General features: G+C 42.6%; 1 protein-coding gene across 2 annotated transcripts in view; it reads right to left on the reverse strand.

Annotated features, from left to right (window-relative positions):
* TMEM135 (transmembrane protein 135) overlaps window positions 1–17026 on the reverse strand; it is a 346955-nt gene that overhangs the window by 43140 nt on the left and 286789 nt on the right. For both annotated transcript variants that reach the window (XM_090030607.1, XM_090030608.1), the window contains one exon: window positions 3364–3405. In XM_090030607.1, the coding sequence (XP_089886733.1) occupies window positions 3364–3405 (42 nt within the window). The remainder of the gene's footprint in view (window positions 1–3363; window positions 3406–17026) is intronic.

Consider the following 17026-nt stretch of genomic DNA (forward strand, 5'->3'; position numbering starts at 1 on the left):
TTACTCTGCTGTTCTTCCCAACTCTCTTTAATCAGATACAGGATTCCTCTTGGTTGCCGGCCGTATAATAATTCAAAGGGTGAAAACCCTGTTGAGGCCTGGGGTACCTCTCTTACAGCAAACAACAAAGGTGGTATCATTTTATCCCAATTCTGAGGACTCTTGACCATAAACTTCTTTAGCACCTGTTTCAGTGTCTGGTCAAAACATTCCACGAGCCCGTCTGTTTGGGGATGATACACGGCTGTCTTCAGGTATATAATCCCCAAAGCTTTACTCACTCCCTCGAATACGTGTTATGTAAAATCCATTCCCTGGTCAGTCAGTAGTTCTCTAGGGAGTCCTACTTGGGAGAACGTCTTCAAAAGTTCATTTGCCACCTTCGATGCGGACACGGTCTGGATCGGCACAGCTTCCAGGTACCTAGTTGCATAATCTGGTAAAACTAGTATGTACCGGTTCCCAGTGCTACTTCGGGGAAGTGGCCCCATGATGTCCACAGCCACCCTCTCAAAGGGAACCTCTACCAGAGGCATCAGGATTAAAGGAGCCTTTGGGGGGTGCCTTGGGTTCACTTTTTGGCACTTGGGACATGAAGCGCAATACCTCGCCACTTCCCGCAACAGTCCTGGCCAAAAAAACCTTGCTCGAATGCTGGCTTCAGTTTTGTCCCAGCTCAAATGTCCACCCATAGGGAGCTCATGAGCCACATTTAATAAGGCCCATCGATATCACCGAGGTACCAACAACTGTACGACCTCCCCTCCTTCTGGCTTCCCTTGCTCAATTCAGTATAGGAGGTCATTTCTTACCTCGAACCTCGGGGTTGTCTTCATCAGCTCTGGTCTCAATACCTTGCCATTTCGTTGGGCTAGGTGTTCTTGCAGTGCATACCAAAAATCTGCCTCCCGACTCTGCTCCAACTGGAAATGTTTGTCTTCCCACAAATGTGCAACATCCACCCCTTGTTCAGCCTCCCTGGCTCTTGGGCTCTCCACAGCCCTGTCTGGCACTGTGCCTTCACTGGCGCTCGCTGCCCCCTCTCTCTGGGGCTGGGATCTGCCGTGCGTCCCGTGTGAGGCCTCCTCCAACCCCTAATAGCCTCTCCCAAACCACCAGTCAAAAAGCAACAAACACAAAGCCCCTAGGCTATAACAATAATCCAAGCTGCTCGGCTAAAACATCATTCAATACCCACCAGGGAATACTCCATCCCATAACAGCAACAGGAGCTGCTTGTGCAGTCAGGCCTCTTTTCTTTTCCCCACGGGCAGAGCTTCCTTCCCCTTGGCTGCCAGCAGGGAACTGCCCTCCTGGCCTCAGACCTGGGGTTGATGTAGGAGCCAGGCCCTGCCCCTTCCGGTCAGCTGACCAGGTGTAGGTGCAGCCAATTCCCTCCTTAACCAATTGTCCCAGCAACTGGCACCTGGGTTCCTGCCTCTGCTCTGAGAGTAGCAGGCACCTTAGTGTCCTGCTACACACATGAATCCACATCTGCTGACTATTCACCTGCTTGTAGAGAAGTGAATCTGTGCAGGCCCTAATGGTGTCGGTGCTGTTTCCCCACTACAACGTAACTTCTGAAGGAACTAGGAGTACAACCCATGTTTCTGATATAGCAGAACAAAGACTTACCCACACACAGACCTAGCCATAACCATCCCAAAGTGGAACAAATCACACTCCAAAGGTAGTCATCAATGGCTCAATATCAGTGAGATGACAAGTAAAGTGGGATTCCTCAAGGGTCTGTCTTGGATCCACTATTATTCAATATCTTCATTAATGATAGAATAGATTGAACTGAATGTATATTTAGTATATCTACAGATAACAATAAGGAGGGAGGGGAAACAGACAGGTGAGACTCAATCAGGATTTGATTCAAGATGGCCTGGTCAATTGGAAAAATGGTTTAAAATAAACTGCATGAAATTCAGTAAGGAAAACTGCAAATAAAAGAGCAATCAAACACAAAGATGCAAAATGGATGCGACTGACCAGGCTACAGTTCTGCAGAAAAGGACCCAGGATTATAGAGACCTGTAAGCTGAATATGAGCCAATGAGTAAATATTGTTGCAATTAAAATCTTATAGCATTCTGGGATGTATTAACAAGAATATTATATGCAAGTCACAGAAAGTGATTCTTTTACTTTATTCAGCACTGATGAGACCACACCTGTTTTGATCACAGTGCTTTGAGAAAGATATTAAAAAATTGGAGGAAGTCCACAAGAAACAAACAGAAATGATTAGAGATCTAGAAACATGACATTTGAGGAAAGGTTTGAAAAATGAGGATGACAGTTTGGGAAAGAGAAGACTGAAGGGGAATCTGATATTTTAAAAGGGCTGTTATAAAAATTGCTGTTTGCACCCAAAGGGATCAGGGCAAGAAGTAATACTCTTTAGGTTAAATAATGAGGGTGTAAGCAGGTGCTGAAAGCCAGCTGCAGGTAGCAGCAGCTGACTTTGTGGGCAGAAGGTTGGGAGCAATGATGATAAATGAGGGTGGAGCCACAAAAAAGGTTAAGACTTCCAGAAGCAGAGTGCAAGGTGAGAGAAGAGAGGCGGCTGTCCTGCTCAGGAAGAGGCCCTGAGCCTGGTTTGCCCCTCTCAAGGTCTGAGGAAAGACGGCAGGGTTTGGTTTGGTTTTCACACTTGCTTGTTTCATTTGCTGCACGGACAAGGCTGTCTCATGTAAAATAAACTGGTTGGGAACCCCGAACACATTGCTGGCTGGCCTGGATGAGGGTGCTGCAGGAGTGACTGGCATACAGATACCTTTCTCACTAGGAACGTGGTTAGGCACTGGAGAGACTGTTATTACAAGTTTAAATACAGATTAGATAAACATTTGTCTGGGACAGTTTAGACGGAAACAATCCTGCTTTGAGCAGGGGGTTGAACTAGATGACGGCCTGAGGTCCTTCCATCCATATTTTTCCTTGATATCATTATAAAATTCCAAGCTTTCAGTATGTGCCTGGGTTTGGTGCCTATTAAATGGAGTTTCTGTATTCAGAGAACTTTGTTAGTACAAAGCATCATAAATGAACTGGATTCAGGACAAGCTACAGTAGCCATGGCACTCTAATACAATGAAGGGAATCGCGATTCTTAGCTCTAGAAGAATGAGTGTTATGGTATCCCTCTGAACATTAATTTTTCTCAAGTTCTTTTTAGAGAGTCACAAATTAGAAAGTTTTCCCTCTTGCGAATTGTATGCTATGCTTCTCTTTGAAATGTGCATGGAAGATTTTATAACAGTATGGCCTCTAAGAAAATTCTGGGTTCACAAAATTCAGTTGCCAGTGTACAGAGAGGAAATTTGAGATAAAAGGCAGCTATTTACTTACTTGAGTGCAGAATATGTAAATCCTTTCAAGCCATCTTTGCACCTGAAACACAAAAAAGATACTTTGTTTTGTTTTGCAGGCAACATCAAAAAAACCCAACTCATAGTTTAAATACTGGCATAAAAATTCCCTAAAAGGACAACAATTCCCCAGGAGTGGAAAATAATGATGGTGTAACAAATATGGTAATAAAATATTAATATGTGTACTGTGGGCCTTGGAACTTCTTGGAACCTGAATCTGGAAGCCAGATACCCTTGTTTCAAAGTCTCCTTTAGCAAGAGCTTTTAAAGCAAAAAGATAGTTTTCTTTTTTGTTTGTGAGCTTAATACTGACCAAGATCTATAGCAGAAATGACGTGAAATCATGGGTGGTCAAAGATTTGTTATTTCATTAAATAACTATCATAATCCTGACATAGGGCAAGCTTACTAAAAGGGATGACAAGTGTTGAGAAGTGCTCTGGACACCATTTTTTCTTAAAAACATGGCAATGAATTTTCCAAAAGAGTTATCTGATTTGCAGTGCAGCATCCTTCCTCACATGGGGCTGAATCCTGTGATCCATATTTTGGGGGAAAAAACACCTAGCAAAAGGTACGCCAGGCCAATTATGTGGTAGCTGAGCCTGAATATAAAGCTCTTTATGTGTAAATATTAAAACTGATTGGGGCACAACACACAACTTGACTCTAGCTCTTTAACTGGCAGCTGGAATTGTAGGATTTAGGATTTAGGCATTTTTCTGCAGTGGGCATGTGACTGCAATTGGAGCCTGCAGCTGCTATGGATTCTTCCTGGAAGACTTCTCAGCGTACCAGGGTAATGCTGATTGGGAAGCAAAGAGCTGTTCTGTTTGCTTTTTTTTTTTCTTTTTACAGGAATGTAAGTCAGAGGGAAATGGATTGTGGTGAAAATGCGCTGCTCACAAAACACTTGGAACATAAAATATTATCACATTTATTTTGTCCTCTAAAGAACACAGCATGCACTAACAAGAGAAAATCCTGCCCTAATGGTAGCTGCCAAAGAGAATAGCTACGGTTAAAGACTGTGGTTGTGCCATGATACCAACACAGACCAAACTGCCTCAAGAGACTCTAGAAGCACCTTCCAGGGAATATTTTACTGTTATTTCCTAAACAGGGTTTTACTAAATCTAGTGGCTGCTACAGACTTGCCCCCACAGACTCTCTATTGCTGTCCTGATAATATGTACTAAAGAGGTAGAAGAGCTTCCTTGTGCATCTTCCCCCTTCATTTAAGTGAGTGTAAACATAAGACAACTTGTCCCAAAACTTCTGGACATATTATGCTGAAGAAAGGAGGTCTCAAATTGACAAAGTCCAAAGAGCTGGCAGCCTAAGGCCCACGTGCTCTTAGTGAGAGATGACAACATATTAAGTTCCCTTGGGAATTGCTTCACCAGGGTAAGACATCAAACACACATGTTTAAAGGGATTTAATCTTGACACCATGTGCATAGTTCCAGTTAAAGATCAAGCACAGTTATACAGCGTCAGGGAAGTAAACCTAAAAATAATTACCCTTCTAAAAACTGCTGTCCCTTAAAATATATATCCTATTTGGTATTTGAAACAGAACTGTAGGTATTCATGACACCTTGCAAAATATAAGAAGTAACATTAATAATAATACTTTAAGTTTATATAGGGGCTTTTAAGTGAATAGTCAACAATATTTCTCGGATGCAGACAACACACCTGTTGCATACATCTGCTAAGAATTTCAATACTGGTTTTACAGAAAGGTAAACTGAGACATAAAAAGTATTCATAAAGGCCAGATTCATAAAGGTATTTAGGTGCTTAACGCATTTCTAGGTGACCTCACCATTGAAATCTATTGTATGGAGTTACCGACACCTAAATACGAGGTCTAAATGGTTTGTACAAAAAGTCCGACAGCAAGTCATTACCTGGGAAGTTTGACACCACCTCCTCTAACACATCCTACTCCCGTATCAGAAGTTAGGCCCTGAACCTACAACTGATGGCATGCACGGAGACTGTTTTGCCTAACTTCAAGGTAGGCTACCTACATCTGGGGCTATTTCTCTTATTAGTCACATTGGGTCATTTTTGTATTCAATACATTTTCATGCAATCTTATCTTCAATCACTCCAACATAAAGTGCAGCTTCAGTTTGCAAATACTGCAAACAACGATTATATTATCATACCAGTAGATGTCCCTAACCAACCGTTCTTCAAAGCACAGCAGCCCTCCTGGTACAATTCTTGACAGACATTGCTTTACTATCCATTTTCTTTAACACTTTAACACCTTATGCTTCACTCAAACTCAGTGGCTGGGGCTGATACCCCACTCATCCATCCCAAATACTGCTACTACCTATCCTTATTGATCACTTCTAATACCTTTCACCTTTCTTCCACAAGGGAACTGTAGACTTAATGTTTTTTCCTTATAAAGTATATTAAGTACTATGAAAGCCTTCAAATTAAATTAGCCTGGAGACTTAAGTCCTCTTATTTATTTAACAGTTACACAGCATGAGTAGCAGTAAAAGAAACTTTTCCACACTGCCCTGTCAATGTGCCCCCCTGGTTGTGCCAGGACCAATTTAGGGTGTCGCAGTAAGACCTGTTGCCATTCCCTAAGACTGCTGAAGGAGGCACAAATTGGTGCCTGCTACATATGGTAGAATTCATGATGTGAACACCCAACCATCATGAATCACACTGAGGCTACCAACACAACCCACTCAATAGCCACAACTGTATAATAATAGCTTTCATAACTTTTTGTCATTGAGCCAGAAGTGGAAGATTCCCTAATTCCATCAATGACACTTAAATCATTCAAGCCTCCAAACCAGAATGATACATTAGAATTCCCCGTTTCACTCTTGAGATGTGGAGAAAAATGTCTGCATTTTTTGCTTCAAGACTAAGTCTTTGAAAACAGTAAAACTCATTTTAAAAATCAGGAACACAACCTGAACAATGCCTTCTATTTCATAGGTTGGGTCGGCATGAATTACCAATTGGCAGACTATGAACATGCCGTATACCAGTTGCATTATCTCTTCCTCCCGCTATTGCAATACTGAAAGTCACTGGGCCGTATTTTCAAGTCCAAGCCTGGTAGAACTGAGGGCATAAAGAGTATGTAGTCTGGTTGCAACCAGCCAGCCAAAAATCCTACCACTGGAGGGAGTTATCAGCTAGTTCCTACACCACCTTCCCACTTCCGGTACTGAGGTCTGGCAAGAGAAGGAAATGGTGGGGCTTCAACAAGCTCTAATTTACAACTGGATCAGGGTGAGGCTCAGAGCTGGAACAGCAAAAGAACTGAGTCATAACCAGCTCCATGGGCCCCCCAACTTCCTGTGCCAAGCAGATATTGCCAGAGGAGAGAATCTGGCACATTTTACCCAGAACAAAAAAAAAGAAAAATGTAACAAGGCTATACACGTACACTCGCGGAAAGGGTGCCACACTTGTGGAAACTCCTGCTACAACCTAGAACGCTTCCCTGTGTAAAAGTAGAATTCAACCAGGATGGACAGTCAAGCCTCCACCCCAGTCTGATTAATGTGTGCACATGTGTTTGTGTGCGTGCAAACCTAATCTTCTATTATCACGCGGGGCAGGCAAGAGGTCTCCTTACTAATTTTTAAGGCTAAATGCCAGCAATTATGTTTTCAATTTTCTTAATTATATTTTTACTAAAAAAACTGGTATATTCTGTGCGACTGAATGATATGCTCTGTGCAAGAAATCTGCTGGAGAAATAAATGTAATCATTGTAGCTCTACTCACAGCACTCAGAAGAAGAATTAGCTCATAGCAACACATGCCACATTTAATGAAAATCACAATTTTGCTTATGTTCCTTCAGGGCAAAAGTAAATTAAAAAATTCAACTTTTCCCATATAGAATTTTTATTATGGCTGTGTGCTTGGGGAATTCAGTGCACACTTGCATATTAAATCAGCATATCCAGCCCATTAGGATGGAGAAGAAAACTAGTTAAGGCATACTGTTTTTGCAAGACAGATGCACCATGGTAATAATAATTCATAACAAAATATGCTTAAGAAAGTTTAAAACAAAGGTCCTAAAAACCATATGTAAAACCAACTATTCCACTGGCCAGGATAGAAAATTCCCAGGTTCTCACCCAATGGAGTTACAACCCTAAATCTGATCTGCTGCAATTTAAAGCAGTAAAGCAGTTGTCTACTCTTCATTGTGAATTGCACTGTACTATCAATCAACTTTCTCTTCATATATTTTAAAGCAGCTCATACGCTGTCTTTTGCTTCTGTTCTAACCTTTGTTTCTTTTGGTCATTTTCCCGAGTTGCCTTCAGTCACCCCATGTTTAGTTTTCTCCTTTTCTCTACCTCCAGCCACTTACATCTCCTCACACTTCTTTTGCTTATATCCACTTCCTTTTCTTACCCGCTTCGGCTATGTCCAGATGTGCAGGCACGTGGAGTTTGCAGTGCCACAAGCTGCATATGTGAAATGTTAAAACATGTCCCATGCTGCAAATTTGCAGCACTGGGGCAAAATTTGCTACTGGCATTTTACTGTAGTAAAAAAAAAGTGCAGGTAAAAAAGGGGCACTGAGAATGCAAAAATAGCATGTGCCAGAACAAACGGAGGATTTGTCCTCCGGTGAGATGCTCTGGCTGCTGGCTAGAGTGTCTCTACTGCTCCATTTGTGCCCCTGCTGCTCCAGTTTACCCAAAGTGGCACAATGTGTCCTGCAACAAAGCACATGTGAAGGGATGTGCACTAAGGCAAAGTAGAGGCACAAATTTGTGTCACTATTTTTTGTACCACTGCAAGCACACACCCCGGCATGTCTGGATACGGCTATACTATCTTTTGTCTTTCCTTCCATTTTTCTTACTCTTCTACCCACCTGCTCACACTTTTCTTGCTCATGAGAATCAAATTGATTTTAATTAGAGAACAGAAAGGGTAAATTTTAAAATTAACAACTCCAAATGAAAACGGTTTTAGATGTGTCATAAAGCATTTGAAATCAAGTGGATATAATGAGTTTTAGGGACACCTGCATAACGATTGTGACCCAGAGAGGGAAAGGTATTATTAATTTAAATTCTGTTGTAAATCATATGAGAACAGCTTGCTTGTTTGCTGGCTCTGAAACACAGAATTGAAATTGAACAATAACTTTGCTATAAAATCTGAGAAAAACATGTTACTTTATGGGATTAAATGACTTCTCAAGATCCTACATTTCGAGACAGTAAGATCTTTCCCAGTAGACTGTTTGTGCAAATCAAAAAAAAAAAAGTTATTTCAAATTAAATATTTGAGATGCCAGAACAAAGGAGCAGCTGACCTCTCTTTCTGGTCTCCCAGTAAGGCCTGAAGAAATAAAGAAAGCTGAGACCCAAGCAAACTCTCAGTAAAAACTATTTTTGATGCTTTTCACACTGGCTTAGCAGGCCTTTTAGCCATTGAAGTAGAAGACATGATAGTATTTCTAACAATGGGTTGTCATTAAGCTGCCTTCAGTCTGTATGGATCCTTCACCAAAACCAAATCTTTCAGTGATCTGAACAGGTGTCAAATTCTTAGATAAATCAAAAGTCACTGCTAGGTGACCTCACTAACTTAGAGGACATTACTACATACAACAGCATCAATCAGATAAGAATCTGACTCTCTAGTCTTACTGACAGACATTGAGAAACTGGAATCTGAACTTTCAAATAAAATTTTTGGGGCAAGGAAACATTCCGGTTTGAACCTAGGTACCACAACCCACATTTGTGAGCTACATCCTGAATGGTGTCCATGAGGTTGTGCAGGACCGGGTTAGAGAGCTTCTGGAGGGGCTGGACATGTTCAAGTCAGCACGTCCAGATGCTCTCCACCCCAGGGTGTTGAGCTCCCCAGGGAGCTAGCTGGGGTTATTGCAGGGGCCTTGGCACGGCTTTACGAGCGCTCGTGGTGCTCCGGCCAGCTGCTAGATGACTGGAAGATAGCTAACGTGGTCCCAGAAGTGGGCTGACAGAAACAGGATGTGTTTCAATATTGACAAGTGCAGGGTGCTGCACTTGGGCAGCAGAAACCAGCAGCACACTTATAGAATGGGAAACTCCCTTCTTGAGAGCACAGAGGCGGAAAGGGATCTTGGAGTCATTATTGACTCCAAGATGAACATGGGCCGACAATGCGAGGTCATGGTTGACAGGGCTAACCGGACCTTGTTGTGCATCCACAGGCGCATCTCAAGTAGAGCCAGGGAGGTGATCCTCCCCCTCTATTCAACGCTGGTCAGGCCACAGCTGGAGTACTGCGTCCAGTTCTGTGCACCCCATTTCAGGGGGGATGTGGACAACACTGAAATGGTCCAGAGGAGGGCCGCCCGCATGATCCGGGGACTACAGGGCAGACCCTACATTGAAAGACTGCGGGACCTGAACCTGTTCAGCCTTCACAAGAGAAGGCTGAGGTGGGACCTGGTGACAGTCTATAAACTCACTAGGGGGAACCAGATGGGTTTAGGGGAGACAAGGAACAATGGACACAAGTTATTAGAGAGTAGATTTAGATTAGACATCCGCAAGAACTAATTCACAGTTAGGGCAGCTAGGAGCTGGAAACAACTTCCTAGGGAAGTGGTGCTGGCTCCTACCCTGGGGATCTTTAAGAAGAGGCTTGATGACTACCTGGCTGGACTCATTTGAGTCCAGTCTTTTCTCCCGCCCAGGTGGGGGGGTCGGACTTGAAGATCTACAAGGTCCCTTCCGACCCTACTTCTATGATTCTATGAATATACAGCAGTATATTTTGAAGACCCACTTCCAAACATGGTCCAAGAAGCCAAAACAGGCAATGTGCCATTTGGGGCTAAAAAAAGTTAAGTTTTTTGTGACCGCAGAGCCGCTGGCCATTATCTTTGAAAACTCGTGGTGATCAGGAGAGGTCCTGGTCGATTGGAAAAAGGAAGTATAGTGCCTATCCTTAAGAAATGGAAGAAGGAGGGTTCAAAGTACTACAGACCAGTCAGCCTCACTTCAGTCCCTGAAAAAATCATGGAATCGGTCCTCAAAGAATCCATTTCTAAGCACTTGGAGGAGATAAAACTGATCAGGAACAGTCAGCATGGATTCATCAAAGGTAAGTCATGCCTGACCAACCTGACAACCTTCTCTGATGAAATGAATGGCTCTGTGGATGTGGGGAAAGCAGTGTCCATGATATACCCTGACTTCAGCAAGGTTTTTGACACCGTCTCCCACAGCATTCTTGCAAGCGAGTTGAAGAAGTATAACTTGGATAAATGGACTGTAAGATGGACAGAAAGCTGGTTGGATCATGGGGCTCACCAGGTAGTGATCAATGGTTTGAGGTCTAGCTGGCAGCTGGTATCAAGTGGAGTGCCTCAGGGGTTGGTCCTGGGGCTGGTTTTGTTTAATATCTTCATTAATGATCTGGAAGATAGGATGGATTGCACCTACAGCAAGTTTGCAAGTGACACCAAGCAAGGGGAGTAGTAGTAGATATACTGGAGAGTAGGGTTAGGATTCAGAGTGACCTTGACAAATTGGAGAACTGGTCCAAAAGAAATCTCATGAGATTCAACAAGGACAAGTGAAAATTCCTGCACGTAGGACGGAAGAATCTCATTCACCACTACAGGCTTGGGAACAATTGGCTAAGCAGGAGCTCTTCAGAAAAGGACCTCTGGGTTAGTGGACAATAAGATGGATATGAGCCAACAGTGTGTCCTTGTTGCCAAGAAGGCTAACAGAATACTGGGCTGCATTAGTAGGAGCATTGCCAGCAGATCAAGGAAAGTAATTATTCTGCTCTATTCTGCACTGGTGAGGCCACACCTGGAGTAGTGTGTCCAAATTTTGGCTCCCCACTATAAAAAGGATCTGGACAAGTTGGAGAGAGTACAGCAGAGGACACTCAAAATGGTGAGGGGACTGGGGGACATAACTTATGAGTAGAGGCTGAGGGACCTCTTAAGCTGCAAAAGAGAAGACTGAGTGAGGATGTGATAGTAGTCTTTAACTACTTGCAGGGTAGTCCCAAAGAGGATGGACCTGGACTGTTCTCAGTGGTGGCAGACAACAGAACAAGGAGCAATAGTCTCAAGTTGCAGCAAAGGAAGTTTAGGTTAGATATTGGGGAAAAACTCTCTCACTAGGAGGATGGTAAAGCACTGGAACAGGTTACCCAGAGAGGTGGTAGAATCTCCATCCTTGAGGTTTTTAGGCCTGGCTCAACAAAACCCTGGCTGGAATGATCTAGTTGGGGCTGGTTCTGCTTTGAGTAGGGGCTTGGACTAGATGACTTCATGAGGTCTCTTCCAACCCTAATTTTCTATGTTTCTATGGGCACCTGTACACACCATGGGGTTTAATCCTCATTAAATTAAATAGGTTTATAAAATTTAAACCTGTTTATTTTGTCGCACTAAAATTTTGCACACACTAGGCTTTTGAACGAATTAAGCCCAGTCCTTGGCCAGCACTGCAGGAGACCGGAACAATCTAGCACTGCTTCCCCAGCCTGGGGCCCTCCACCCCATGCCTTGCCACACAGCTGTGGGAGCATGGAGCATAAACGGCATAAAAAAAAGCGGAAGCAATTCAAAAGCAGAAGCAATTTGAAGGGGTGAACTACAAAACAGTCACATCTCCATCTGGTGGACAAAGAGGTTCATTACACATCTTTGAGTGCCTGTGTTTTTGCACACAACAAATCCATGAATGCAACGTGTTAATTTGCGGCTAGCCAAACTAAACTATGCCTAAGGAGTTTTACTTTAATGCATCAGAAAGGCTTTTAAAGTATCTGGAAAACCTGCTTATGCAAACAGTCATACCAGTTCATTGCAAGAAAGAGCCAAAAACATGGCATGTACAAAGGCCCTATGATTCTAGTTGATAGGCTTTTAATTACACTTATCTCCCAAACTGGCCATAATGTTCAGGTATCATCTATCAGCTGTGATCTTCAAATTATACCAGATGTGGATCCTTTAGCTTACTTCAGCTATCTAGGTAGTTTTGAAGGGAAATTCTAGTATGATCCATTTTTCTATCATCACTTCGGCCTTGTCTATAATGCTAATAAAGTTTCTAATTGCCCACACTTTTCACTGCAGAGCTCACATAGCTTTGAAAGAGGGACCTATCACATCCAAATAGCACCTTGCAGAGACATATTATCCAAAAAAAAGAAGTCCATTCCAGATGGTTTTGATCCCACAGAATTTTGTAGGAAGCAGAAAAATAACATCTCTCTTACATGCAAACAACAAACATCATATCAAGGCACTTGGGAATGTCCAAGTGAAAGGAATCCATTCCATTGACCAGCTGCTGGTATCATTAAAAAATGATTCCTAAATAGCAAACCTGAGCCTTCCTTCAAGCTACTCCCTCATATCCTATCTTCTTCCAAGACTGAATAACTCTTTCTTCTTTCAACATTTTTATCTTTAGGAGAAGGCTGTTTACCAGTAGTTGGTGCCTCTGCAGCAGCACTTGGTTGTTGGCCAGCCCCTTGGTGCTGGTGGTGTGAACATCATTTCCTCACTGGCACTACAGAAATTGGTCAAGCAAAGGAATAGGGTCTGGTTTGCATTAACCTTCCTATACTGAGGCCGATATAAGGGTAGGTGTGATAAGTTCTGTGAAGGTGAATTCATAGAATTGCACAGGACAGAACATCAAGCACCTGGAGCTTTCTCTCCTACAGATCCTGTGGACTGTAACAGATCCACCCATAGACTACACAGATCATTCTACAATATGAGGAGGGAAGAATCCAAAACTCTGTAAAGGAATTCTATCCCTTTGTCTGTTCTCAATTTAACATGGGACAGGGTGATCCATTCAAGAAGCTTAGTTGTATAAAGAGAGCATTTTATAAACACACTTAGAATGAAATGTTTTAAAGTGTTGTGGGATCATGACACAAGACCCATGACTCCTATAGAGAAAATCTGTTGGGGCAATTTTATGATGGGGAAGAGATTTATAAACTAATAATTTTTCCCCCCGTGAGTTCTCTCTGTTTTAGACTATGCATTTAGTTCCTCTCTATCCTTGCCTGTGGGTCTTATCTATTCATGCCAATAAAGGAAAAAAATATGAAGGTAATTACCAAAGTTAGTATCAGCAACAATATCTTATTTCCTGCTCTACTTTTTCCATTGAAAACGACATCAATGTCAACAGGGGGCAAACTCTCAAAGGTTTAGCACAAAAGACTGTGCTAAAAATGGTCTTTTTTAGTGTAGTCAGGATATAAATGCAATGCAAGAGCAGGGGAAGTCTTCTGGCTTTTATCTTCGATATATAAAAAATTGAGACATATATGTAGACAATTATGTGGTACAACTGTAGGGTAAATATGTGCATTTTTTCACTATTTGATAGTAATCATTTGAGAGTTCATCATTCTGGAATTCAGAAACCGAGTGCGTTGGTGTGTAAATCAAGAGTGCAAGTATGTATTCCTAAACACATTTTCATTTTGCTTAAATTGTAAGGCTAAATACAGGCAGTCAAAAAGCCTAAGGCTGACTCAATTCAGTCTTTGCACATTAGTCTAAACTCGATAGCTTGAACTGATAAGCTACTGAACAGACATGCACTTTTGATTCGGGAAATATAGCCACATGGCTGAATTGGCCCAGGCTTTGAAAGCTGGTTGGGGAAAAGAATCATAGAATCATAGAAATTAAGGGCTGGAAAGGACCTTGAAAGATTTCATAGATTTCACAGACATTAGGGGTAGAAGAGACCTTGAGAGATCAGAGTCCAGGCCCCTTCCCCAAGGGCAGGAAGTCAGCTAGGGTCAAAGAATCCCAGCAAGATAAGTGTCCAAACGCTTCTTAAAGGAGTCCAGAGTAGGTGCTTGCACCACCTCTGGAAGGAGCCTAGTCCAGGCCTTGGGGGCTCAGACAGTAGAGAAGTTTTGCCTTATATCCAGCTAAAACGGTCCTGGTGGAGTTTGTGACTGTTGGTCCTTGTCATCCCTTGGGGTGCTCTGGTGAACAAATGTTCCCCCAGTTCCTGATGCATACCCCTTATGTACTCATAGGCTGCCACCAGATCACCCCTGAGCCTGTGCTTTTCCAGGCCAAAAAGTTCCATGGCTCTCAGCCTGTCTTCATAAGGCCTGTTGTCCTGCCCTCTGATCATGCACATGGCTCTCCTCTGGACTTTCTCAAGCTTCTCTACATCCTTCCTGAATTGTGGAGCCCAGAATTGGATGCAGTACTCCAGCTGTGGCCTCACCAAGGCCAAGTACAGCGGGAAGATGATATCCTGAGATTTACCTGAGAAGCAGCTATGGATGCAAGCCAGAGTTTGGTTTGCTTTACCAGCTGCAACATCGCATTGGTGGCTCATGTTCGTCTTGTGGTCAATCATGATTTCAGCTTTGGTGCTAGTCAGCATAGGACTGCCAAACCTATAAGCATGCTGCGGGGGGGGGTTTCCCCCAAGGTGGAGTACCTTACATTTGTCAGTATGAAAGTCATCAGGTTTGTATCTGTCCACTTTTTCAGTCTATCCAAGTCAGCCTTGACCATCAGCCTATCCTCTGGTGTAGATGCTCTATCCCCAAGTTTGGTGTCATCGGCAAACTTGGCCAGTGCACTTCTGACACCTGCATCCATGTCGTTGATAAAGATGTTAAATAGAACAGGTCCAAGGATGGAGCCTTGGGGGACACCACTGGTCACAGAGCACCATGATGATTCACTTCCACTGTCCATCACTCTCCAAGTCTGGCCTCAGAGCCAATTCTCCAGTTCAACCCACCTGCCCTGGGCAGGAATACTGCTGAGATCAACTGATCACAGCAAAATGTCTGCTAAGTCTCTTCTTGAAGACTTTTAAGGTTGGGGACTGCACCATCTCCTTGGGAAGTCTATTCCAGACTCTGGTCACCCTTAACAAAAAGAAGTTCTTCCTTGCATCCAACCTGAAACCATACTTTAACAGTTTATGGTCATTACTCTTGTCCTCCCCTGGGGCACCCTAGTGACCAGTTTCTCTCCCAGCTCCTGATATTCACCCCTTAGACACTTATAGATGGACAACAAGTCTCCCCCCAGCCTTCTCTTTCCCAGGCTGAACAGTCCCAGATCCCTTAGTCCTTCCTCATAAGGTTTTTCCTCTGGGCCCTTAATCATTCTTCTGGTCCTGCTCTGGACCCTTTCAAGATTCTCCACGTCTTTTTTGACATGCAGCGCTCAGAACTGGGCACAGTACTCCAGCTGGGGTCTCACCAACGCTGAGTAAAGAGGAAGTATAACTTCCTTTGCCCTGCTTGCAATGCATCAGCTAATGCATCCCAGTATGCTATTAGCTTTGTTGACTACAGTGTCACAGTCGAGGCTCAGGTGTCATGATTTACCACCCCTCAGAAGGAGGGGTACATTTGAAAACTGCACCTAAAATTCTTGCTCCACAAAGCTTAAGGGAGGAGAATAAGATTAAATAAAACACTATGGGACTGCACCATGAAGTTTAATATTTAGCTGGTTAGTTCCATAAGATATTCTCTACACCTCTATCTTTTGAAAACTGACATTGCTTTTCCATCATTCAGTTTTAACTCTTTTCTAAGAAGCTCTGCAAAGGGAAGGTGGCACTACATTTCATAAAAACAAAACTATCCTTTGAAAAATAAGCTGAGAAACAAGAAACCATAAAAGAAACTCAAAGCATTAAGATGTGCCAGCATGAAGCTGCTCTGAGGGCATTAGGGCAGAAGAAAATGATAATTAAACATTATGAAGCATGCCAGAAACATTTCCTTTGTCTGCCTCATTTGTTGAGATTGAAAGTTGGCATTGTTTTAAGAACAATACAAAGCATAATCTATCTGGTACATTGCTAAAAGGAAGCGGTTTCAATATTCTAATTTAAAATTAGCTTTTTAATTCACAAAGTGGCTTGTTAACTATAATCAAGACTAAATTAGCTCTAAAGTCTGAATGCATCTGTAATAGCTCCACAGTTAGGGTTGTGTGTTGATTTGCACTAGAAAGGTATCTAATTCCAAATGGTTACCTTTGCAATGTAAAAGTGGACTAAAGCAATGTGCGTTTGGAATATGAGGCAATTAGATGTTCCGGGCAGATCCCCCCTCTGTACCATGAGAAGGCATTCTCAAGGCTCTAGAGCCACCTTCAATTGCTTCCTTAGAATTAGTAGAAGTTTCTCTCTCTCTCTATATATATATATATATATATTATTGTATGGTAATACTTACTTTTTGCAGTGCAAAATTAGTAGGTTTATATATAAATTCACTGAGCCTTGTGCAGTTTACGGAGGCTCTTGAGAAATTTGAAAAGGAATGCAAATAGCATAACTACCTTCATAAAAGTATCTCTAAAAAGTTCAGGGACTTGATCAATTTTAATTTCCCTTGATATCAAACTCAATTTGATGAGAAAGTCATATAACTGGAAACAGTTTACAATGATTTTATGGACTAAAGATAACAATATAAAAAGAAACATGCTACTGAAAACCAACAAAATAAGGTCCATATGAAAAATTATGTTTTGCTGCAAAGGAAGATGGCTGTTGTTTTCAAGAGGATGCACGCACGCGCACACACGCGCACACACGCGCGCACAC

The sequence above is a fragment of the Crocodylus siamensis genome, chromosome 1, assembly GCF_052110815.1.
Source record: "Crocodylus siamensis isolate JL-2025a chromosome 1, ASM5211081v1, whole genome shotgun sequence".
NCBI lineage: Eukaryota > Metazoa > Chordata > Crocodylia > Crocodylidae > Crocodylus > Crocodylus siamensis.